At 46.9% G+C, this 25,810-nt stretch overlaps 1 protein-coding gene across 4 annotated transcripts in view; it reads left to right on the top strand.

Annotated features, from left to right (window-relative positions):
• Positions 1–25,810, top strand: part of TMEM232 (transmembrane protein 232) — a 530,130-nt gene that overhangs the window by 475,031 nt on the left and 29,289 nt on the right. For all 4 annotated transcript variants that reach the window (XM_063964108.1, XM_063964107.1, XM_063964106.1 and 1 more), the window contains one exon: positions 21,218–21,311. In XM_063964108.1, coding sequence (XP_063820178.1) covers positions 21,218–21,311 — 94 coding nt within the window. The remainder of the gene's footprint in view (positions 1–21,217; positions 21,312–25,810) is intronic.

Below are 25,810 nucleotides of genomic sequence, written 5' to 3'. Positions count from 1 at the left end.
GGGAATGAATGAGTGAGTGTGTATGTGTGACAGTGCGGGTAAGTGGGAATGTGTTATGGTGAGTGGGTATGTGTGACAGTGAAAGGTGAGTGGTAATCTGTCTCAGTGAGTGGGAAAGTGTGACAGTGTGGGGTGATGGGAATGTGTGACAGTGAAAGGTGAGTGGGAATCTGTCGCAGTGAGTGTAAATGTGTTATGGTGAGTGGGTATGTGTGACAGTGAAAGTTGAGTGTTAATCTGTTGCAGTGAGTGGGTATGTGTGACACTGTGGGGTTAGTGGTAATATGTGACAGTGAGTGGGAATCTGTTGCAGTGAATGGGTATGCGTGACACTGTGGGGTGAGTGGTAATGTGTTCCGGTGAGTGGGAATGTGTTACAGTGTGGGATGAGTGGTACTGTGTTTTGGTGAGTGGGTATATGTTACAGTGCAGGGTGAGTGGGCATGTGTGACAGTTCAATATTTTCATTAACGACCTAACAGAAGGTCTAGAGAGCATGGGGGTATATTTACTAAGGTCCCGATTTTGACCGAGATGCCGTTTTTTCTTCAAAGTGTCATTTCGGTAATTTACTAAGCAAAAATCTCGGCAGTGATGAGGGCATTCGTAATATTTTGGAAGTCCTAGGAAAAAATCACGAATCAATACACCATCGGTCAAATACGCCTGCAATTTGGTAGAAATCGGGAATTTACTAAAAAGTGCAAAACACAAACACTGCCGACAATAGCCAAACACTGCCGTGCAGAAATACAATTCGTAAAAAAGTGCTAAAAAAAAACAGACCTGCTTTTTTATCCCGTGTTTGGATAGGCATGCAGGGATCCATGAGATCCGTGCATGTTTATCAGTGGGAAGGGGATGGGAAAGTGTTCATTTTTTGAAAAAAAATTGCGTGGGGTCCCCCCTCCTAAGCAAAACCAGCCTCGGGCTCTTTGAGCCGGTTCTGGTTGCAAAAATATGGGTAAAAAAATGATAGAGGTTCCCCCATATCAAGGGGTCCCCCCCCTCCAGCCACCCAAGGACCAGGGGTGAAGCCCGAGGCTGTCCCCCCCCCTTCCATGGGCTGCGGATGGGAGGCTGATAGCCATTGTGTAAAAAAATTAATATTGTTTTTAGTAGCAGTACTACAAGTCCCAGCAAGCCTCCCCCGCAAGCTGGTACTTGGAGAACCACAAGTACCAGCATGCGGAGGAAAACCGGGCCCGCTGGTACCTGTAGTACTACTACTAAAAAAATACCCCAATAAAAACATAAGACACACACCTTGAAAGTATAACTTTAATGCATACATACACACCTCCATATACACATACTTACCTTATGTTCACACAAGGGTCGGTCCTCTTCTCCATGTAGAATCCATGGTGTACCTGTGGAAAAAATTATACTCACATACTCCAGTGTAGAAGCCTCTTCTTCTTTTAATCCATTTGTAATCCAGGTACTTGTCAAAATAAAAAAACCAACACCCGACCTCGCACTGAAAGGGGCCCCATGTTTTCACATGGGACCCCTTTCCCCGAATGCCAGAAACCCCCTCTGACTTATGTCTAAGAGGGTTTCTTCAGCCAATCAGGGAGTGCCACGTTGTGGCATCCTCCTGATCGGCTGTGTGCTCCTGTAGTGTATGACAGGCGGCACACGGCAGTGTTACAATGTAGCGCCTATGCGCTCCATTGTAACCAATGGTGGGAACTTTGTGGTCAGCGGTTGACCGAAAGTAACCTCACCGCTGACCACAAAGTTCCCACCATTGGTTATAATGGAGCGCATAGGCGCTACATTGTAACACTGCCGTGTGCCGCCTGTCAGACAGTACAGGAGCACACAGCCGATCAGGAGGATGCCACAACGTGGCGTTCCCTGATTGGCTGATGGAACCCACTTAGACATAAGTCAGAGGGGGTTCCTGGCATTCGGGGAAAGGGGTCCCATGTGAAAACATGGGGCCCCTTTCAGTTCGAGGTCGGGTGTCCATTTTTTTATTTTGACAAGTACGTGGATTACAAATGGATTACAAGCAGAAGAGCCTTCTACCCTGGATTTTGTGAGTATAATTTTTTCCACAGGTACACCATGGATTCTACATGGAGAAGAGGACCGACCCTCGTGTGAACATAAGGTAAGTATGTGTATATGGTGGTGTGGATGTATGTATTAAAGTTATACTTTCAAGGTGTGTGTCTTATGTCTTTATTGGGGTATTTTTTTAGTAGTAGTACTACAGGTACCAGCGGGCCCGGTTTTCCGCCGCATGCTGGTACTTGTGGTTCTCCAAGTACCAGCTTGCGGGGGAGGCTTGCTGGGACTTGTAGTACTGCTACAAAAAACAATATTCAACACTTTCAACAAAGGCTATCAGCCCCCCATCCGCAGCCCTTGGATGGGGGGGACAGCCTCGGGCTTCACCCCTGGCCCTTGGGTGGCTGGAGGGGGGGAACCCCTTGATTGAAGGTGTTTCCACTCCTCCAGGGTACCCCGGCCAGGGGTGACTAGTTGGGTATTTAATGCCACGGCCGCAGGGCGCTGTATAAAAGTGACCCCCGGTTGTGGCATTATCTGTCCAGCTAGTGGAGCCCGGTGCTGGTTTCAAAAATACGGGGGACCCCTACGCTTTTTGTCCCCCGTATTTTTGGAACCAGGACCAGGCGCAGAGCCCGGTGCTGGTTGATCAAATATGGGGGAACCCCTGTCAATTTTTTTCCCATATTTTTGCAACCAGGACCGGCTCAAAGAGCCCGAGGCTGGTTTGGCTTAGGAGGGGGGACCCCACGCAATTTTTTTTTTAAAGTTTAAACATTTTTTTTTTTTTTTTACAAGGTGCACAATGAAGCCCAGCACGGATCTCTCAGATCCGGCAGAGATTCATTGTATTAAAGTCGGCAGTGTTTTACAAGTCACTCACGTAAAACACTGCCAAAAAAAAGAATGACATCGACATCGGTAAAACGGAAAATACAGAATACGACAGCTTAGTAAATTAGCCATAATAAATTCAAAAAGTTGCAAATTTACACTTGCGATGTCATTCGTGATTGAACTTTGACCTCAAACGGGAAAATACGAATCTTAGTAAATTTACCCCATGGTGTCAATTTTTGCAGATGATACCAAATTGTGTAAGGCTATAAATACAGAGGAGGATGCCGAGTCTCTTCAGAACGACTTAGTTAAATTAGAAGCATGGGCAGCCAAATGGAGAATGCGCTTCAACACAGACAAGTGTAAGGTAATGCACTGTGGTAACAAGAACAAAAATTACACCTACCTACTAAATGGGGTCAAATTAGGGGATTCTGTACTGGAAAAGGACTTAGGTGTCCTCATAGATAGCAAGCTAAGCAGTAGTACCCAAAGTAGGACTGCAGCAAAGAAGACTAATAAGATATAAGCATGCATAAAACGGGGTATTGATGCTAGGGACGAGAGTATTATACTCCCGTTATATAAATCACTAGTGAGGCCACACCTTGAATACTGTGTACAATTCTGGGCACCGTACTACAAAAAGTATATCCTGGAGCTTGAAAAGGTACAGAGGAGGGCGACCAAACTAATTAAGGGCATGGAGACGATGGAATACAAGGAAAGGCTTGAAAGACTAGGCATGTTTACATTGGAAAAGCGGAGACTAAGAGGGGATATGATCAACATCTACAAATATATAAGGGGACAATACACAGAGCTTGCTCGGGACCTGTTTTTGGTTAGATAAACACAGAGGACTCGTGGACACTCGCTCAGGTTAGAGGAGAGGAGATTCCGCACAATACGGCGTAAAGGCTTTTTCACGGTAAGGACAATACGTGTTTGGAATTCCCTGTCCGAGGGAGTTGTAATGGCGGAATCTGTCAACACCTTTAAGAATGGGTTAGATAAATTCCTAATGGATAAGGATATCCAGGGGTATGGTGCATAGTCATGCATTATAGTTACTATAAATAGGGATAAAATGCAACGGCTGACAGCAGCATCAGTCAGAAATTTTAGTCAAATCATCATGCATAGGAGACCACAAATAGGTTGAACTCGATGGATAATTGTCTTTTTTCAACCTCAGATACTATGGGGTAAATTTACTAAGATTCGTATTTTCCCGTTTGAGGTCAAAGTTCAATCACGAATGACATCGAAAGTGTAAATATACAACTTTTTGAATTGATTACGACTAATTTACTAAGCTGCCGTATTCTGCATTTTCGGGTTTTCCGATGTCGATGTCATTCGTTTTTTTTGGCAGTGTTTTACGTGAGTGACTTGTAAAACACTGCCAACTTTAATACAATGAATCTCGGCCGGATCTGAGAGATCCGTGCTGGGCTTCATTGTGCACCTTGTAAAAAAAAAAAAAAATGTTTAAACTTAAAAAAAAAAATTGCGTGGGGTCCCCCCTCCTAAGGCAAACCAGCCTCGGGCTCTATGAGCCGATCCTGGTTGCAGAAATATGGGGGAAAAATGGACAGGGGTTCCCCCATATTTAAGCAACCAGCATCGGGCTCTGCGCCTGGTCCTGGTTCCAAAAATACGGGGGACAAAAAGCGTAGGGGTCCCCCGTATTTTTGAAACCAGCACCGGGCTCCACTAGCTGGACAGATAATGCCACAGCCGGGGGTCACTTTTATACAGTGCCTTGCGGCTGTGGCATCAAATATCCAACTAGTCACCCCTGGCCGGGGTACCCTGGGGGAGTGGGGACCCCTTCAATCAAGGCCCCCCCCCCCCAGCCACCCAAGGGCCAGGGGTGAAGCCCGAGGCTGTCCCCCCCATCCAATGGGCTGCGGATGGGGGGCTGATAGCCTTTGTTCAAAGTGAATGATATTGTTTTTGTAGCAGTACTACAAGGCCCAGCAAGCCTCCTCCGCAAGCTGGTACTTGGAGAACCACAAGTACCAGCATGCGGCGGAAAAATGGGCCCGCTGGTACCTGTAGTACTACTACTAAAAAAATACCCCAATAAAGACAACACACACACACCTTGAAAGTATAACTTTAATACATACATCCACACCTCCATATACACATACTTACCTTATGTTCCCACGCAGGTCGGTCCTCTTCTCCAGTAGAATCCATGCTGTACCTGTTGAAAAAATTATACTCACATAATCCAGTGTTTTAGGCTCCTCGGTAAATCCTTTTGTAATCCACGTACTTGTAAAAATAAAAAAACGGATACCCGACCTCGCACTGAAAGGGGACCCATGTGAAAACATGGGTCCTTTTTCAGTGCGAGGTCGGGTATCCGTTTTTTTATTTTTACAAGTACGTGGATTACAAAAGGATTTACCGAGGAGCCTAAAACACTGGATTATGTGAGTATAATTTTTTCAACAGGTACACCATTGATTCTACTGGAGAAGAGGACCGACCCTCGTGTGAGCATAAGGTAAGTATGTGTATATGGTGGTGTGTATGTATGTATTAAAGTTATACTTTCAAGGTGTGTGTGTATTGTCTTTATTGGGGTATTTTTTTAGTAGTAGTACTACAGGTACCAGCGGGCCTGGTTTTCCGCCGCATGCTGGTACTTGTGGTTCTCCAAGTACCAGCTTGCGGGGGAGGCTTGCTGGGACTTGTAGTAGTGATGAGCGGGTTCGGTTTCTCGGAAACCGAACCCCCCCGAACTTCACGCTTTTTACACGGGTCCGAGGCAGACTCGGATCTTCCCGCCTTGCTCGGTTAACCCGAGCGCGCCCGAACGTCATCATCCCGCTGTCGGATTCTCGCGAGGCTCGGATTCTATCGCGAGACTCGGATTCTATATAAGGAGCCGCGCGTCGCCGCCATTTTCACACGAGCATTGAGATTGATAGGGAGAGGACGTGGCTGGCGTCCTCTCCGTTTAGAGTAGACTAGAGAGTAGTAGAGACACTTGATTTACTATTTTTGGGGAGCATATTAGGAGTACTACTTGCTGATAGTGTGACCAGTGACCACCAGTTTAATTAATCCGTTCTCTGCCTAAAAAAAAACGATACACAGTGTGACACAGTCACATACCATATCTGTGCTCAGCCTCAGTGTGCTGCATCATCTATGTAATACTGTATATCTGACTGTGCTGAGTGCTCACTGCTCACACAGCTTAATTGTGGGGGAGACTGGGGAGCAGTTATAGCAGGAGTACATATTTTAACAGTGCACACTTTTGCTGCCAGAGTGCCACTGCCAGTGTGACTGACCAGTGACCACTGACCACCAGTATATTGTGATTGTCTGCCTGAAAAAGTTAAACACTCGTCGTGTGGTGTTTTTATTCTATAAACGCATTCTGCTGACAGTGTCCAGCAGGTCCGTCATTATATAATATATACCTGTCCGGCTGCAGTAGTGATATATATATATTTTTTATATCATTATCATCCAGTCTATATTAGCACTGCAGCAGACGCAGTACGGTAGTCCACGGCTGTAGCTACCTCTGTGTCGGCAGTCGCTCGTCCATCCATAATTGTATACCACCTACCCGTGGTGTTTTTTTTTTTCTATCTTCTTGATACTAGTAGCTTACTTTAGGAGTCTGCAGTGCTGAGCTGACAGTGTCCAGCAGGTCCGTCATTATATAATATATACCTGTCCGGCTGCAGTAGTGATATATATATATTTTTTATATCATTATCATCCAGTCTATATTAGCAGCAGACGCAGTACGGTAGTCCACGGCTGTAGCTACCTCTGTGTCGGCAGTCACTCGTCCATCCATAATTGTATACCACCTACCCGTGGTGTTTTTTTTTTTCTATCTTCTTGATACTAGTAGCTTACTTTAGGAGTCTGCAGTGCTGAGCTGACAGTGTCCAGCAGGTCCGTCATTATATAATATATACCTGTCCGGCTGCAGTAGTGATATATATATATTTTTTATATCATTATCATCCAGTCTATATTAGCAGCAGACGCAGTACGGTAGTCCACGGCTGTAGCTACCTCTGTGTCGGCAGTCGCTCGTCCATCCATAATTGTATACCACCTACCCGTGGTGTTTTTTTTTTCTATCTTCTTGATACTAGTAGCTTACTTTAGGAGTCTGCAGTGCTGAGCTGACAGTGTCCAGCAGGTCCGTCATTATATAATATATACCTGTCCGGCTGCAGTAGTGATATATATATATATTTTTATATCATTATCATCCAGTCTATATTAGCAGCAGACGCAGTACGGTAGTCCACGGCTGTAGCTACCTCTGTGTCGGCAGTCGCTCGTCCATCCATAATTGTATACCACCTACCCGTGGTGTTTTTTTTTTTTTCTATCTTCTTGATACTAGTAGCTTACTTTAGGAGTCTGCAGTGCTGAGCTGACAGTGTCCAGCAGGTCTGTCATTATATAATATATACCTGTCCGGCTGCAGTAGTGATATATATATATTTTTTATATCATTATCATCCAGTCTATATTAGCAGCAGACGCAGTACAGTAGTCCACGGCTGTAGCTACCTCTGTGTCGGCAGTCGCTCGTCCATCCATAATTGTATACCATTTACCCGTGGTGTTTTTTTTTTTTTCTATCTTCTTAATACTAGTAGCTTACTTTAGGAGTCTGCAGTGCTAAGCTGACAGTGTCCAGCAGGTCCGTCATTATATAATATATACCTGTCCGGCTGCAGTAGTGATATATATATATTTTTTACATCATTATCATCCAGTCTATATTAGCAGCAGACGCAGTACGGTAGTCCACGGCTGTAGCTACCTCTGTGTCGGCAGTCGCTCGTCCATCCATAAGTATACTAGTATCCATCTATCTCCATTGTTTACCTGAGGTGCCTTTTAGTTGTGCCTATTTAAATATGGAGAACAAAAATGTTGAGGTTCCAAAAATAGGGAAAGATCAAGATCGACTTCCACCTCGTGCTGAAGCTGCTGCCACTAGTCATGGCCGAGACGATGAAATGCCAGCAACGTCGTCTGCAAAGGCCGATGCCCAATGTCATAGTACAGAGCATGTAAAATCCAAAACACCAAATATCAGTAAAAAAAGGACTCAAAAATCTAAAATAAAATTGTCAGAGGAGAAGCGTAAACTTGCCAATATGCCATTTACCACACGGAGTGGCAAGGAACGGCTGAGGCCCTGGCCTATGTTCATGGCTAGTGGTTCAGCTTCACATGAGGATGGAAGCACTCTCGCTAGAAAAATGAAAAGACTCAAGCTGGCAAAAGCACAGCAAAGAACTGTGCGTTCTTCGAAATCACAAATCCACAAGGAGAGTCCAATTGTGTCGTTTGCGATGCCTGACCTTCCCAACACTGGACGTGAAGAGCATGCGCCTTCCACCATTTGCACGCCCCCTGCAAGTGCTGGAAGGAGCACCCGCAGTCCAGTTCCTGATAGTCAGATTGAAGATGTCAGTGTTGAAGTACACCAGGATGAGGAGGATATGGGTGTTGCTGGCGCTGGGGAGGAAATTGACCAGGAGGATTCTGATGGTGAGGTGGTTTGTTTAAGTCAGGCACCCGGGGAGACACCTGTTGTCCGTGGGAGGAATAGGGCCATTGACATGCCTGGTGAAAATACCAAAAAAATCAGCTCTTCGGTGTGGAAGTATTTCAACAGAAATGCGGACAACATTTGTCAAGCCGTGTGTTGCCTTTGTCAAGCTGTAATAAGTAGGGGTAAGGACGTTAACCACCTCGGAACATCCTCCCTTATACGTCACCTGCAGCGCATTCATCATAAGTCAGTGACAAGTTCAAAAACTTTGGGCGACAGCGGAAGCAGTCCACTGACCAGTAAATCCCTTCCTCTTGTAACCAAGCTCACGCAAACCACCCCACCAACTCCCTCAGTCTCAATTTCCTCCTTCCCCAGGAATGCCAATAGTCCTGCAGGCCATGTCACTGGCAATTCTGACGATTCCTCTCCTGCCTGGGATTCCTCCGATGCATCCTTGCGTGTAACGCCTACTGCTGCTGGCGCTGCTGTTGTTGCTGCTGGGAGTCGATGGTCATCCCAGAGGGGAAGTCGTACTCGTAAGACCACTTTTACTACTTCCACCAAGCAATTGACTGTCCAACAGTCCTTTGCGAGGAAGATGAAATATCACAGCAGTCATCCTGCTGCAAAGCGGATAACTGAGGCCTTGGCATCCTGGGCGGTGAGAAACGTGGTTCCGGTATCCATCATTACTGCAGAGCCAACTAGAGACTTGTTGGAGGTACTGTGTCCCCGGTACCAAATACCATCTAGGTTCCATTTCTCTAGGCAGGCGATACCGAAAATGTACACAGACCTCAGAAAAAGACTCACCAGTGTCCTAAAAAATGCAGTTGTACCCAATGTCCACTTAACCATGGACATGTGGACAAGTGGAGCAGGGCAGGCTCAGGACTATATGACTGTGACAGCCCACTGGGTAGATGTATGGACTCCCGCCGCAAGAACAGCAGCGGCGGCACCAGTAGCAGCATCTCGCAAACGCCAACTCTTTCCTAGGCAGGCTACGCTTTGTATCACCGCTTTCCAGAATACGCACACAGCTAAAAACTTCTTACGGCAACTGAGGAAGATCATCGCAGAATTGCTTACCCCAATTGGACTCTCCTGTGGATTTGTGGCATCGGACAACGCCAGCAATATTGTGTGTGCGTTAAATCTTGGCAAATTCCAGCACGTCCCATGTTTTGCACATACCTTGAATTTGGTGGTGCAGAATTATTTAAAAAACGAGAGGGGCGTGCAAGAGATGCTGTCGGTGGCCAGAAGAATTGCGGGACACTTTCGGCGTACAGGCACCACGTACAGAAGACTGGAGCACCACCAAAAACGCCTGAACCTGCCCTGCCATCATCTGAAGCAAGAAGTGGTAACGAGGTGGAATTCAACCCTCTATATGCTTCAGAGGTTGGAGGAGCAGCAAAAGGCCATTCAAGCCTATACAACTGAGCACGATATAGGAGGTGGAATGCACCTGTCTCAAGCGCAGTGGAGAATGATTTCAACGTTGTGCAAGGTTCTGCAACCTTTTGAACTTGCCACACGTGAAGTCAGTTCAGACACTGCCAGCCTGAGTCAGGTCATTCCCCTTGTAAGGATGTGCCCTGTGGGCACATCCATGTTGTGGTCCCTAGCTGGGGACAGCGCTGGGGCAGCTTGTCTGTCCCCAGCGCTTGGTGCGTGGCGGCGGGTGTCCGGTGCAGGGATTACCCTTTTCCCTGCACCGGACAGGAGGCTGCAGGAGGATTTAAATCTTGGCGCCCTCCGGGAGCCAATCGCGGCTCCCGGAGCGGCAGCCAATCGGAGAGTGACGCGGCGAGCCAATCGGCGATCGCCGCGTCATAGACCCCGCCCCCGGCGTCTGGCGTCAGACGCCGGGGGAGCCGTTCGGAGAGGAGGCCGCGCCAAAGAGCGGCAAAGAAGAGAGAGACGCCGGGCGCGCGCGGAAGAGCGCGAAGAAGAAAGAAGTCGGGCTCCAGGAAGAAGATGTCCAGCGGCGGCTGGACGCGGAGCAGCGGAGGCGACGCCGCTGGCCAGGACGGGTCAGCGGCAGAAGACGGTGCCGGAGGCCCTCGGGTTAGGTAAGGCCTCAGTGAGGCTATCCTCCCCCCCTCCCCTTTTCCTCCCTCGACCACCAAGGACGGGCATTAGGCCCAAGCCACCCTACCCCTGCGGCACCAGTTAGGCGGGCACTAGGCCCGGGGGCATATCAGGCGATAGGCCTGTGTGGGCGTTAGAGGGCGTTAGGCCCTAGTGTATTTTTGGCCATTAGGGATACGATAAGGTGACCTTGGGCATAAGGCCCAGGTCACCCAACGGCAACAAGTTAGGCGGGCGCTAGGCCCGTGGGCGAAGTCAGGCCTCCGGCCTGTGTGCAGCTAGGGGGGCGCTAGGCCCAGTGAATTAGAGCCCCCGAGGTGAATACAGGTGGCCCTGGGCGCTAGGCCCAGGCCACCCCAAGGTATTTAGGAAGGCACAGGAGGTGGGTAGGCCGTGCGGTGCCCACCCCCTTCCAGCGGCAGGTAGGGATTTAAAGGGACAACACCGTGTGATATTGCATTCCGATATTGTGATGTATGTTGTTACCGTGCAGGGCAAAGTGACTGTGTTTGCATAGTTTTGTTGCACCACACCCACAGAGCTAGTTTGAGGGCTCTGCTGTTGTATTTAGTATAGGGTGTGACACTAGGGTAGAGTTAGGCCCTGCACGGCTGTTTCTCTTTGCCTCCTTACAGGGACCTGTAAGTGGAGAAGATCGGAGTGCAAGACTTGTGACGGTGAGTAGCATCCGTGTACGTTTGTCCCTTGTTTGTCCCCGAGCGCCGGAGTCGGGATTGCTCACGGACGTGAGAATCCTTTTCATCACACTACGTGCGAAAGCGCGAGTGTGTGAAAGCTGGTTGGCTGAGGCTTTGTGCCGGTGATGACCATTTACCCAACCTGTGAAGGTCGCGGCAACCCCTGGGGTATCCCCTGTTCCAGTGGAAGAAGGGTCGATACCCCTTTAATGTAAACCATTCTCTCCTCAGCTCGGTCGTCGGTCAGCTCCGAGAGGGAATCGCCGTGTCCGGATCCGAGTGAAGATTTCCAGGTCCGTTGAGGGTTCCGGTACCTGAAGGTGAGAGAGAGCGGCGCCTGGTGAGTACCGAGTCTACACCTGCACGGCAGCAGGCACCACACGCACCCCGCAGCCGCACCTCTCACACCCCTCATCAGGCTTTTGCAGAAGAAGCTGGAGACATTGAAGGAGGAGCTAACACAGAGCGATTCCGCTAGGCATGTGGGACTTGTGGATGGAGCCCTTAATTCGCTTAACAAGGATTCACGGGTGGTCAATCTGTTGAAATCAGAGCACTACATTTTGGCCACCGTGCTCGATCCTAGATTTAAAACCTACCTTGGATCTCTCTTTCCGGCAGACACAAGTCTGCTGGGGTTCAAAGAACTGCTGGTGACAAAATTGTTAAGTCAAGCGGAACGCGACCTGTCAACATCTCCTCCTTCACATTCTCCCGCAACTGGGGGTGCGAGGAAAAGGCTCAGAATTCCGAGCCCACCCGCTGGCGGTGATGCAGGGCAGTCTGGAGCGACTGCTGATGCTGACATCTGGTCCGGACTGAAGAACCTGACAACGATTACGGACATGTCGTCTACTGTCACTGCATATGATTCTCTCCCCATTGAAAGAATTGTGGAGGATTATATGAGTGACCGCATCCAAGTAGGCACGTCAGACAGTCCGTACTTATACTGGCAGGAAAAAGAGGCAATTTGGAGGCCCTTGCACAAACTGGCTTTATTCTACCTAAGTTGCCCTCCCACAAGTGTGTACTCCGAAAGAGTGTTTAGTGCCGCCGCTCACCTTGTCAGCAATCGGCGTACGAGGTTACATCCAGAAAATGTGGAGAAGATGATGTTCATTAAAATGAATTATAATCAATTCCTCCGTGGAGACATTCACCAGCAGCAATTGCCTCCACAAAGTACACAGGGAGCTGAGATGGTGGATTCCAGTGGGGACGAATTGATAATCTGTGAGGAGGGGGATGTACACGGTGATATATCGGAGGATGATGATGAGGTGGACATCTTGCCTCTGTAGAGCCAGTTTGTGCAAGGAGAGATTAATTGCTTCTTTTTTGGTGGGGGTCCAAACCAACCCGTCATTTCAGTCACAGTTGTGTGGCAGACCCTGTCACTGAAATGATGGGTTGGTTAAAGTGTGCATGTCCTGTTTATACAACATAAGGGTGGGTGGGAGGGCCCAAGGACAATTCCATCTTGCACCTCTTTTTTCTTTCATTTTTCTTTGCGTCATGTGCTGTTTGGGGGGTGTTTTTTGGAAGGGCCATCCTGCGTGACACTGCACTGCCACTCCTAGATGGGCCAGGTGTTTGTGTCGGCCACTAGGGTCGCTTAGCTTACTCACACAGCTACCTCATTGCGCCTCTTTTTTTCTTTGCGTCATGTGCTGTTTGGGGAGGGTTTTTTGGAAGGGACATCCTGCGTGACACTGCAGTGCCACTCCTAGATGGGCCAGGTGTTTGTGTCGGCCACTAGGGTCGCTTAGCTTACTCACACAGCTACCTCATTGCGCCTCTTTTTTTCTTTGCGTCATGCGCTGTTTGGGGAGTGTTTTTTGGAAGGGCCATCCTGCGTGACACTGCAGTGCCACTCCTAGATGGGCCAGGTGTTTGTGTCGGCCACTAGGGTCGCTTAGCTTACTCACACAGCTACCTCATTGCGCCTCTTTTTTTCTTTGCATCATGTGCTGTTTGGGGAGTGTTTTTTGGAAGGGCCATCCTGCGTGACACTGCAGTGCCACTCCTAGATGGGCCAGGTGTTTGTGTCGGCCACTAGGGTCGCTTAGCTTACTCACACAGCTACCTCATTGCGCCTCTTTTTTTCTTTGCGTCATGTGCTGTTTGGGGAGTGTTTTTTGGAAGGGCCATCCTGCGTGACACTGCAGTGCCACTCCTAGATGGGCCAGGTGTTTGTGTCGGCCACTTGGGTCGCTTAGCTTAGCCATCCAGCGACCTCGGTGCAAATTTTAGGACTAAAAATAATATTGTGAGGTGTGAGGTGTTCAGAGTAGACTGAAAATGAGTGGAAATTATGGTTATTGAGGTTAATAATACTTTGGGATCAAAATGACCCCCAAATTCTATGATTTAAGCTGTTTTTTAGGGTTTTTTGAAAAAAACACCCGAATCCAAAACACACTTGAATCCGACAAAAAAAATTCGGTGAGGTTTTGCCAAAACGCGTTCGAACCCAAAACACGGCCGCGGAACCGAACCCAAAACCAAAACACAAAACCCGAAAAATTTCCGGTGCTCATCACTAACTTGTAATACTGCTACTAAAAACAATATCATTCACTTTGAACAAAGGCTATCAGCCCCCCATCCGCAGCCCATTGGATGGGGGGGACAGCCTCGGGCTTCACCCCTGGCCCTTGGGTGGCTGGGGGGGGGACCCCTTGATTGAAGGGGTCACCACTCCCCCAGGGTACCCCAGCCAGGGGTGACTAGTTGGATATTTGATGCCACGGCCGCAAGGCACTGTATAAAAGTGACTCCCGGCTGTGGCATTATCTGTCCAGCTAGTGGAGCCCGGTGCTGGTTTCAAAAATACGGGGGGACCCCTACGCTTTTTGTCCCCCGTATTTTTGGAACCAGGACCAGGCGCAGAGCCCGGTGCTGGTTGCTTAAATATGGGGGAACCCCTGTCAATTTTTTCCCCATATTTTTTGCAACCAGGATCGGCTCAAAGAGCCCGAGGCTGGTTTGGTTAAGGAGGGGGGACCCCACGCAATTTTTTTATGAAAAATTATAACATTTCCCACCCCTTCCCACTGATAAACATGCACGGATCTCATGGATCCGTGCATGCCTATACAAACACGGGATAAAAAAGCAGGTCTATTTTTTTTTAGCACTTTTTCACGATTTGTATTTTAGCACGGCAGTGTTTGTGTTTTGCACTTTTTAGTAAATGACCGATTTCTAGCAAATTGCAGGCGTATTTGACCGATGGTGTATTGATTCGTGATTTTTTCCTAGGACTTCCAAAATATTACGAATGCCCTCATCACTGCCGAGATTTTTGCTTAGTAAATTACCGAGATGACACTTTGAAGAAAAAACGGCATCTCGGTCAAAATCGGGACCTTAGTAAATATACCCCTATGTTACTATGTTACAGTGTGGGCTGAGTGGGAATCAGTTGCAGTGAGTGCGTATGTGTGACAGTGTGGGGAGAGTGGAAATGTGTGACAGTGACATCTTTAAACTGTACCCCATCCCCTATTAGCAGGTCCCACGTCCCATTACTTATACAGCGCCAGCATATTCTATAGCGCTTTACAATTGCACTATATTATTACACACCCCTGACAAATAACAACCAATAATGTAAGGAACGAAAATACAGTATAGTGCTATTGATTGTTTGAGGAAGGGGGCCCCAAATCGGTGTCTTGCTTAAGGCCACATGAGGTCTAAATCCGCCTCTGGGTGTACATACTAAACAGCTGTAATTCCTAAACCTTTCCTCCAATATATGATGTGAATACACTCATATTAAAGCTGACAGTCTGCCCTTTGAAACCATATTCATTATATAGATATAACTGTAACTGGTAAACAGCTAAAATGACAAACAGTTGTGTCAGTGTTCACATATACTGTACAGTATATGGACCTGACTGTACATAGATAAATGCATTCATATATCGACTCTTTATATTTTGCATATTACAGAAAGAAGTAGAAGTTCAGATTGGTCATTTATGTTAGTATCTTTCCTTTGCATTAATCAGACTAATGTTTATAGGATAGTGGCTTTAGTTCTATAGATTTTATTATTTATCTGTAGACAAATTGTTAAGTGTATAGAATATTTTAACCACCTACTGTAAAGTATATTAGAAATCACAAGGTGATTACATAAAGGCATGGGGTAGAAGTTGATTTACCAATGGATACAATACTGACGACCATTGACCAACAGTCAAAATACTGACACAGTCAAAATACAGACGTTCATTATGCCAACATGTTCAAAATATCAACATAGAATATCAACATTTGAAATGCCGACATGTCAAAATGGCGACATGCGTTTTGAAGGATTTTTTGCCCAAAAACCGACTTGTTTATACTTTACCATCCCAGTGGACATGGAGGGGGAACATAACGGTGTGCTGAGCGCAGAGGGGACGCGGTACACACATTGACACAAAAAAAAACAGAAAAACGCATGTCGCTATTTTGACATGTCGCCATTTCAAATGTCAGTATTCTGACTATGTTGGCATTTTGAACATGTCGGCATAATGAATGTCGTTATTTTGTCCGTGTCGGTGTTTGACTGTAGGTCAATGGCTGACGGAATTATGACCGTCGGTATTGTGTCCGTCGGTAAATCATACTAGTTGGGTAGCAGTTGATTTACCGACGGACATAATACCGATGGTCATAATCCCGACAGCCATTGACCAACAGTCAAAACACAGACACGGACAAAATAACAACATTCATTATGCCAACATGTTCAAAATGCCGACATAGAATGCCGACATGTCAAAATGTCAACATGCCTTTTTAAGGAATTTTTGCCCCAAAACAGACTTGTTCATACTTTACCTGGACCTGGAGGGGTATTATAATAGTGTACCGAGCGCAGCAATCCATACGATACACTTAGACGGTGTTCATGTCTACCTATGTTCATTTTGACATAATTTTTTTTAAACTGTCGGTATTTAGACATGTCGGCATCTCAAATGTCGGTATTCTGACTATGTCAGCATTTTGAGCATGCCGGCATAAATGTCGGTATTTTTACCGTGTCTGTATTTTTACTGTAGGTCAATGGCTGTCGGGACTATGACCGTCGGTAAATCATACTGAACCCATTTATATAGTGTCATAAGTTTCACGGGTTTCCCAACATTAGCAGAGAAGAACAAAACAAATGAAAAAGAAGGCATTAGCTACAGTAGTAAAATTACAATAAACATTTATTAAGTACTAATGCATTGCTTGTCTATGGTGAAGCATATACACATTAGTAGCCCATGCGCTATCATATTTAGGTCACAATAAGAATGTTTGTACTGCATGCTCTACTTTCTACCATTGCTTTTCAACCTCTGGCCATGTGGATTTGTCTTGCATGCCAGGACCATAGGGTGATGTATCTGAGCAGGTACATTGGACAGCTGCCACTAGTTAGGATGGTAATGGTGAGACCTTTGGGTGTTTTTGGTGGGAAGGTAGGAAGTAAAGTCCACACCACTATGTAATGTAGACTTTCAAAACAACTTCAGGAAATTTTTTCATGCATGGAAAATAATTAGTGATGTGCACCGGAAATTTTTCGGGTTTTGTGTTTTGGTTTTGGATTCGGTTCCGCGGCCGTGTTTTGGATTCGGACGCGTTTTGGCAAAACCTCCCTGAAAATGTTTTGTCGGATTCGGGTGTGTTTTGGATTCGGGTGTTTTTTTTTAAAAAAAACCCTAAAAAACAGCTTAAATCATAGAATTTGGGGGTCATTTTGATCCCATAGTATTATTAACCTCAATAACCATAATTCCCACTCATTTTCAGTCTATTCTGAACACCTCACACCTCACAATATTATTTTTAGTCCTAAAATTTGCACCGAGGTCGCTGGATGACTAAGCTAAGCCACCCAAGTGGCCGACACAAACACCTGGCCCATCTAGGAGTGGCACTGCAGTGTCAGACAGGATGGCACTTCAAAAAAATAGTCCCCAAACAGCACATGATGCAAAGAAAAAAAGAGGCGCAATGAGGTAGCTGTGTGACTAAGCTAAGCGACCCAAGTGGCCGCCACAAACACCTGGCCCATCTAGGAGTGGCACTGCAGTGTCAGACAGGATAGCAGATTTAAAAAATAGTCCCCAAACAGCACATGATGCAAAGAAAAAAAGAGGTGCACCAAGGTCGCTGGATGGCTAAGCTAAGTGACCCAAGTGGCCGACACAAACACCTGGCCCATCTAGGAGTGGCACTGCAGTGTCAGACAGGATGGCAGATTTAAAAAATAGTCCCCAAACAGCACATGATGCAAAGAAAAAAAGAGGTGCACCAAGGTCGCTGGGTGGCTAAGCTAAGCGACCCAAGTGGCCGACACAAACACCTGGCCCATCTAGGAGTGGCACTGCAGTGTCAGACAGGATGGCAGATTTAAAAAATAGTCCCCAAACAGCACATGATGCAAAGAAAAAAAGAGGTGCACCAAGGTCGCTGGGTGGCTAAGCTAAGCGACCCAAGTGGCCGACACAAACACCTGGCCCATCTAGGAGTGGCACTGCAGTGTCAGACAGGATGGCAGATTTAAAAAATAGTCCCCAAACAGCACATGATGGAAAGAAAAAAAAGAGGTGCACCAAGGTCGCTGGATGGCTAAGCTAAGCGACCCAAGTGGCCGACACAAACACCTGGCCCATCTAGGAGTGGCACTGCAGTGTCAGACAGGATGGCAGATTAAAAAAATAGTCCCCAAACAGCACATGATGCAAAGAAAAAAAGAGGTGCAAGATGGAAGCTGTGTGACTAAGCTAAGCGACACAAGTGGCCGACACAAACACCTTACCCATCTAGGAGTGGCACTGCAGTGTCAGACAGGATGGCACTTCAAAAAAATAGTCCCCAAACAGCACATGATGCAAAGAAAAAAAGAGGCACAATGAGGTAGCTGTGTGACTAAGCTAAGCGACCCAAGTGGCCGACACAAACACCTGGCCCATCTAGGAGTGGCACTGCAGTGTCAGACAGGATAGCAGATTTAAAAAATAGTCCCCAAACAGCACATGATGCAAAGAAAAAAAGAGGTGCACCAAGGTCGCTGGATGGCTAAGCTAAGCGACCCAAGTGGCCGACACAAACACCTGGCCCATCTAGGAGTGGCACTGCAGTGTCAGACAGGATGGCAGATTTAAAAAATAGTCCCCAAACAGCACATGATGCAAAGAAAAAAAGAGGTGCACCAAGGTCGCTGGGTGGCTAAGCTAAGCGACCCAAGTGGCCGACACAAACACCTGGCCCATCTAGGAGTGGCACTGCAGTGTCAGACAGGATGGCAGATTTAAAAAATAGTCCCCAAACAGCACATGATGCAAAGAAAAAAAGAGGTGCACCAAGGTCGCTGGGTGGCTAAGCTAAGCGACCCAAGTGGCCGACACAAACACCTGGCCCATCTAGGAGTGGCACTGCAGTGTCAGACAGGATGGCAGATTTAAAAAATAGTCCCCAAACAGCACATGATGCAAAGAAAAAAAGAGGTGCAAGATGGAAGCTGTGTGACTAAGCTAAGCGACACAAGTGGCCGACACAAACACCTGGCCCATCTAGGAGTGGCACTGCAGTGTCAGACAGGATGGCACTTCAAAAAAATAGTCCCCAAACAGCACATGATGCAAAGAAAAAAAGAGGCGCAATGAGGTAGCTGTGTGACTAAGCTAAGCGACCCAAGTGGCCGACACAAACACTTGGCCCATCTAGGAGTGGTACAGCAGTGTCAGACAGGATGGCACTTCCAAAAATAGTCCCCAAACAGCACATGATGCAAAGAAAAATGAAAGAAAAAAGAGGTGCAGGCATCGCAACCGACACAATTGGACTCTCCTTGGGGATTTGTGATTTAGAAGAACGCACAGTTCTTTGCTGTGCTTTTGCCATCTTAACTCTTTTAAGTTTTCTAGCAGGAGGATGAGTGCTTCCATACTGCTATATAGTATATACTGGTGGGCAGCAAACTGTGCAAAACTGAAATGCACCACAGGTATGGATGGATAGTATACTTGATGACACAGAGGTAGGTAGAGCAGTGGCCTACTGTACCGTACTGCTATATATTATATACTGGTGGTCAGCAAACTGTGCAAAACTGAAATGCACCACAGGTATGGACGGATAGTATACTTGACGACACAGAGGTAGGTAGAGCAGTGGCCTACTGTACCGTACTGCTATATATTATATACTGGTGGACAGCAAACTGTGCAAAACTGAAATGCACCACAGGTATGGATGGATAGTATATTTGACGACACAGAGGTGGGTAGAGCAGTGGCCTACTGTACCGTACTGCTATATAGTATATACTGGTGGGCAGCAAACTGTGCAAAACTGAAATGCACCACAGGTATGGATGGATAGTATACTTGATGACACAGAGGTAGGTAGAGCAGTGGCCTACTGTACCGTACTGCTATATAGGATATACTGGTGGTCAGCAAACTGTGCAAAACTGAAATGCACCACAGGTATGGATGGATAGTATACTTGACGACACAGAGGTAGGTAGAGCAGTGGCCTACTGTACCGTACTGCTATATATTATATACTGGTGGTCAGCAAACTGTGCAAAACTGAAATGCACCACAGGTATGGATGGATAGTATACTTGACGACACAGAGGTAGGTAGAGCAGTGGCCTTCTGTACCGTACTGCTATATAGTATATACTGGTGGTCAGCAAACTGTTCAAAACTGAAATGCACCACAGGTATGGATGGATAGTATACTTGATGACACAGAGGTAGGTAGAGCAGTGGCCTACTGTACCGTACTGCTATATAGGATATACTGGTGGTCAGCAAACTGTGCAAAACTGAAATGCACCACAGGTATGGATGGATAGTATACTTGACGACACAGAGGTAGGTAGAGCAGTGGCCTACTGTACCGTACTGCTATATATTATATACTGGTGGTCAGCAAACTGTGCAAAACTGAAATGCACCACAGGTATGGATGGATAGTATACTTGACGACACAGAGGTAGGTAGAGCAGTGGACTACTGTACCGTACTGCTATATATATAGTTATACTGGTGGTCAGCAAAATTCTGCACTGTCCTCCTACTATATACTACAATGCAGCACAGATATGGAGCGTTTTTCAGGCAGAGAACGTATAATACTGGTGGCCACTGGTCACTGGTCAGCAAAACTCTGCACTGTCCTCCTACTATATAATACTGCTGGTCCCCAGTCCCCACAATAAAGCAATTAGCACACTGAGAACAGATATTTGCAGCACACTGAGCACAGATATTTGCAGCACAATTTGCAGCCCACTGAACATAGAAACTGAGAGGACGCCAGCCACGTACTCTCACGATCATCTCCAATGCACGGGTGAAAAATGGCGGCGATGCGCGGCTCCTTATATAGAATACGAATCTCGCGAGAATCCGACCGCGGGATGATGACGTTCGGGCGCGCTCGGGTTAACCGAGCAAGGCGGGAGGATCCGAGTTGCTCAGACCCGTGAAAAAAAAGGTGAAGTTCGGGCGGGTTCGGATCGTGAGGATCCGAACCCGCTCATCACTAAAAATAATGTTTGCTTTTTCATATGCATACTGGGTGGCTTTACATTTACATTGCAATTCAGAGTCCAGCTAGGACATTGAATCCTTCTGACTGCAAATCTGCCTACAACCGTAAACGAAAAACCCACGTGTCCCATTTCTAAGCATTTAGACACGTCCATTTGGATAAAAAAAATGAGTGCCTGCTGTGAGTTATCGCGTTTAGCTGTCAGATGCCGTTCCGGAGGATTCTGCGCTTAATTAAGTCTGCCCAATAAAGTTCTTATTACACTAACAAAACTAAAACTCCATGCTTCTTGAATACAGTATATAAAAAAGTATATATATTTTTATATATATATATATATATATATATATATATATATAATCATACAGTGTATTACATTCATAATGTTATTTTTCAACAGGCAAAAACAGCTGCTTGAAGAACCATTGCTTCCTTCCCCATTACATTTCATCACTCGTACCAATATGGCCTTGCAAAAAGTTATGGAAGACCAGGTAAGCATACAAATAAATAAATAAATAAATATATCTATCTATATATACAAAATACAAGGAAGGAGGGCGCTCCACATGATGTATACATATATTCTCCATAGCAAACTGGGACACCGCTCCTACACTGGCGCTGGGACCAAACCGCGGCTCGTTAGGACACCTCACGCATGTGCAACGCGAAGACCGGCCCGGGCAGTAAGCTCACTTCAGACAGACCACACCCCTTGCAGGTCACTAAACAGGAGGACTGCACTGGCAGCCCTGAAAGCTTTTTGATTTTGACAGAAAATTTACTTTTCTCTTACATCCTAGAGTATGCTGGGGTCCACTTTAGTACCATGGGGTATAAACGGTTCCGCAGGAGCCCTGGGCACTTTAAGACTTTTTAGCTACGTGAACTTGTTCCTCCCTCTATGCCCCTCCTCCAGACCTCAGTTTAGAAAATGTGCCTGATGAGACTGGGTGCACTCTAGTGGAGCTCTACTGAGTTCTGCTGAAAAATAGACTTTTAGGTTTTTTTCTTTTACAGGGAAACTGCTGGCAACAGTTTCCCTGCTTCGTAGGACTTAGGGGGGGAAGTAGGAACCAACTTCTCAGTTAGTTCAATGGTTCTGCTTCCGTTGACAGGACACCATTAGCTCCTGAAGGGTACTGAACACAGCTCCAGCCTAGCCAGTGTTCACTCCCACAGCACTGCCGCCACCCCCTAACAGAGCCAGAAGACAGGTGAGTATATTACCGGAGTCATACAGAGAGGGGTCATCCAGGCGGCATAAAGGTACAAGCGCAGCGGCGGCTGCGCGCCATGTTCTCAGCACAGGGGGGGGGGGGGCGCTCTGAGGGCATAGAAAATCCTTACTCTCACTGTCAAAAGGCATGTCCCTGAAAGCTGAGGAGATGCCAGCCCTGACCAGTATGTTTTTCTGAGGAAGAAGCGCGCCATTAGAAGGGCGGGACTTCTCCTCAGCGTTGCCAGTACATTCACCGGCGCCATTTTCTCTCCACAGAAGCGCGGTGTGCTGCTCCTCAACGCTGTCTCCTCAAACCACTGTCACAAGTACCAGGGGGTTTTAAGGGGGACAGGGGGGGATATTGTTATTATATACCTTATATTTATTTAATCAGCGCTGTTGCGGTAATTTGTGATATATATAGATTACGTACGGGGCGCATTGTGTGTACTGGCAAATCCCTCTGTGTGTATTCTCTTACAGACTTTTGGAAGGTCTGTCCCCATTAAGCCCCGAGTGTGTGTGTGTGTGTGTGTGTGTGTGTGTGTGTGTGTGTGTGTGTGTGTGTGTGTGTGTGTTGATACACGTGTGTAACATGTCAGAACACAGGGAGGATTCTTCCCCGGAGGAAACCATTTTTGAAGCACAAGACGTTAGTATGGTGGCCCTTCCCTCTCAAAAGGAACCAGGATGGGTAAGTCAATTGCGAAGTAATATGTCACACCTTGCTAAAAAAAATTCAGAGTCTGAACAACAGACTAAGTATTGGAGACAGTCTGTGGAAGACGTGTTATCTGCGATTCCCTCACTTTCCTCCACTCACAACAGCTCACAAAAAAGGTCTCTGGCCCAAATTATGCATGGGGACACAGACACAGATTCTGACATGGATGTCGACACTGGGGAGTTGAGAGGGGTTGATCCTAAATTAGCAAAAAGCATTCAATGTATTATAGTCGCTATAAAAGAGGTGTTGGAATTTCCTGATGCAACACCACTACCTGAGGAAAAAGATTATTTTAAATTAAATAAGAAACAGGTGGTGACTTTTCCTCCTTCTAAGGACTTGAATGCGTTTTTTGAGGATTCTTGGTCTAACCCAGAAAAGAAATTATCGGTTCCCAAAAGGCTACGAGTTGCGTATCCGTTCCCTGAGGACGACAGACGCAAATGGAAATCTCCCCCTATGGTAGACACCTCAGTTTCTAGGTTATCTAAGAAAATCCTTTTGCCTGCTCCTGGGTCAGCTTCATTGAGAGATCCTGCTGACCGTAAATTAGAATCTACGTTAAAATCCATGTATATTGCTAATGGAACTGCTCTCAGGCCCACCATTGCGTGTGCGTGGGTGGGTAATGCAGTATAAAAATGGTCAGACAACTTATTGCTTAATATAGACACAGTTGATAAGGATGACCTGATCCTCACTCTCAGTCATATCAAGGATGCTGCAGGTTATTTGGTAGAAGCGATGAAGGATATTGGTTTATTAAATTCAAGATCCTCCGCTATGGCGATTTCAGCCCGCAGGGCTCTATGGATTCGTCAATGGAACGCTGATGCAGAATCAAGTCACTATTTTGTGACAAATTAGACGCCATGATTTCGACGACGACATCAGGCAAGTCAGCTTTTCTGCCTTCTGCACCACCTCCAGCTAAAAAAGATTTTCATACATTTACGATGCAGTCCTTTCAGCCCAACAAGTACAAAAAGGCAAAAGCTACCCCCTTCTTCGCGGGTCGAGGGCAAGGAAGAGGTCGGAAGCCTGCAACCCCGGCAGGTTCCCAAGAGCAGAAGTCAACCGCTGCTTCTGCTAAAACCACAGCATGACGCTGGGGCTTCCCTGCAGGAGTCCTATCGGATGGGGGCCCGTCTACTTTTCTTCAGTCAGATCTGGGTTCACTCAGATCTGGATCCGTGGGTACTACAGATAGTATCTCAAGGGTACAAACTGGAATTTCAAGATCTTCCCCCATGCCGATTTTTTCAAATCAGCCTTACCAGTTTCTGTTCAGGACAGAAAAAAAGTGCTGGACGCAATCCAGAAATTATGTCAAGACAGGGTAATTTCCTTGGTTCCTGTGCTTCAACGAGAAACAGGATTTTATTCAACCTTCCGGTTCAGACGTTCGTTAAGGGAGTTCTGGGCATCCAACCACCATTTGTGCCCCCCGCGGCACCATGGGACCTTAATGTGGTGTTGCAGTTCCTCAAGTCGGACTGGTTTGAACCTCTGCAGCAGGTGGAGTTGAAGTTTCTCACTTGGAAAGTGATCATGCTGCTGGCCTTGGTGTCAGGCAGACCAGTGTCTGAGTTAGGGGCTTTGTCTTACAAGAGCCCTTACTTGATTTTTCATGAAGATAGGGCTGAACTAAGAACACGTCAGCAATTTCTTCCGAAGGTTGTATCTTCTTTCCATATTAATCAACCTGTTGTGGTGCCAGTGGCTTCTGACACCTCAGCCGTTCCCAATCATTAGATGTCGTCAGGGCTTTGAGGACTTGTGTTGCACGAACGGCTCAAACTAGGAAAACAGAGGCTCTGTCCTCTATGACCCCAACAAGATTGGGGGTCCTGCTTCTAAGCAGACTATTGCGCGCTGGATTAGGGGTACTATTCAGCATGCTCATTCCACGTCAGGATTGCCGATACCGACTTCGCTAAAGGCCCACTCTACAAGAAAAGTGGGTTCTTCCTGAGCGGCTGCCCGGGGTGTCTTGGCTTTGCAAATTTGCCGAGCGGCTACTTGGTCAGGTGCAAACACGTTTGCTAAATTTTACAGGTTTGACACCTTGGCTGCTGACGACCTTTTATTTGGTCAGTCAGTGCTGCAGGAACATTAGCGCTTTCCCACCCATACTGGGAGCTTTAGTATATTCCCATGGTACTAAAGTGGACCCCAGCATCCTCTAGGACGTAAGAGAAAATAGGACTTTAATATACCTACCGGTAAATCCTTTTCTCGTAGTCCGTAGAGGATGCTGGGCGCCCGCTCAGTGCTCAATTTTTCCTGCATTGGTTGGTTTGTTTTCTTACACAGGTTCTCATGTGTCAAGTTATTTTACAGTAGTTGCTGTTCTGTTATTTAATGTTTCGTGACATGTTGTCATATGTATGTCATGTTGTGAGGCATGTTGAGCGGTGTGAGCTGGTAGGAATCTCACCACTAGTTTAATGTTAAATCCTTCTCTCGAAGTTGTCCGTCTCCTCGGGCACAGTTCCTATACTGAGGTCTGGGGGAGGGGCATAGAGGGAGGAGCCAGTTCACACAACTAAAAAGTCTTAAAGTGCCCAGGGCTCCTGCGGAACCGTCTATACCCCATGGTACTAAAGTGGACCCCAGCATCCTCTACGGACTACGAGAAAAGGATGTACCGGTAGGTTATTAAAATCCTATTTTTTCTCTGAGCTAGCAGCACTGTAAGTCAGAGTGACTTCAGTGCTGCGGGATTAGTACCAGATCCCGGCGGTCGGGAACCCAGCAGTCAGGAGACCGACGCCGGGAGCCCGACAGCTGGGATCCCTGCAGCGAGCACAGCGTGTCCCCTCGCAGGCTCGCTGCGCTCGCCACACTGTTCTGTTCCCCTTCGGGTGTTGAAGTGGACCACCACCCAAGAGGGGTAACCAGTTGGCGATCAGGACTCCGACCACCGGTATTTTAGCTGATGTCGGGATTCCGGCGTCTGTATCCAGACCGCCGGGATCCCGACAGGTGGTAAATTGACTGCCTCCCAGTACTGCCGCTCCATCACCTCACAAGCAGCA

The sequence above is a fragment of the Pseudophryne corroboree genome, chromosome 1 (genome assembly GCF_028390025.1).
Source record: "Pseudophryne corroboree isolate aPseCor3 chromosome 1, aPseCor3.hap2, whole genome shotgun sequence".
Taxonomy (NCBI): Eukaryota; Metazoa; Chordata; class Amphibia; order Anura; family Myobatrachidae; genus Pseudophryne; species Pseudophryne corroboree.
The sequence above is the reverse complement of the archived record's forward strand: the minus strand, read 5'-3'. Positions and strand labels throughout refer to the sequence as shown.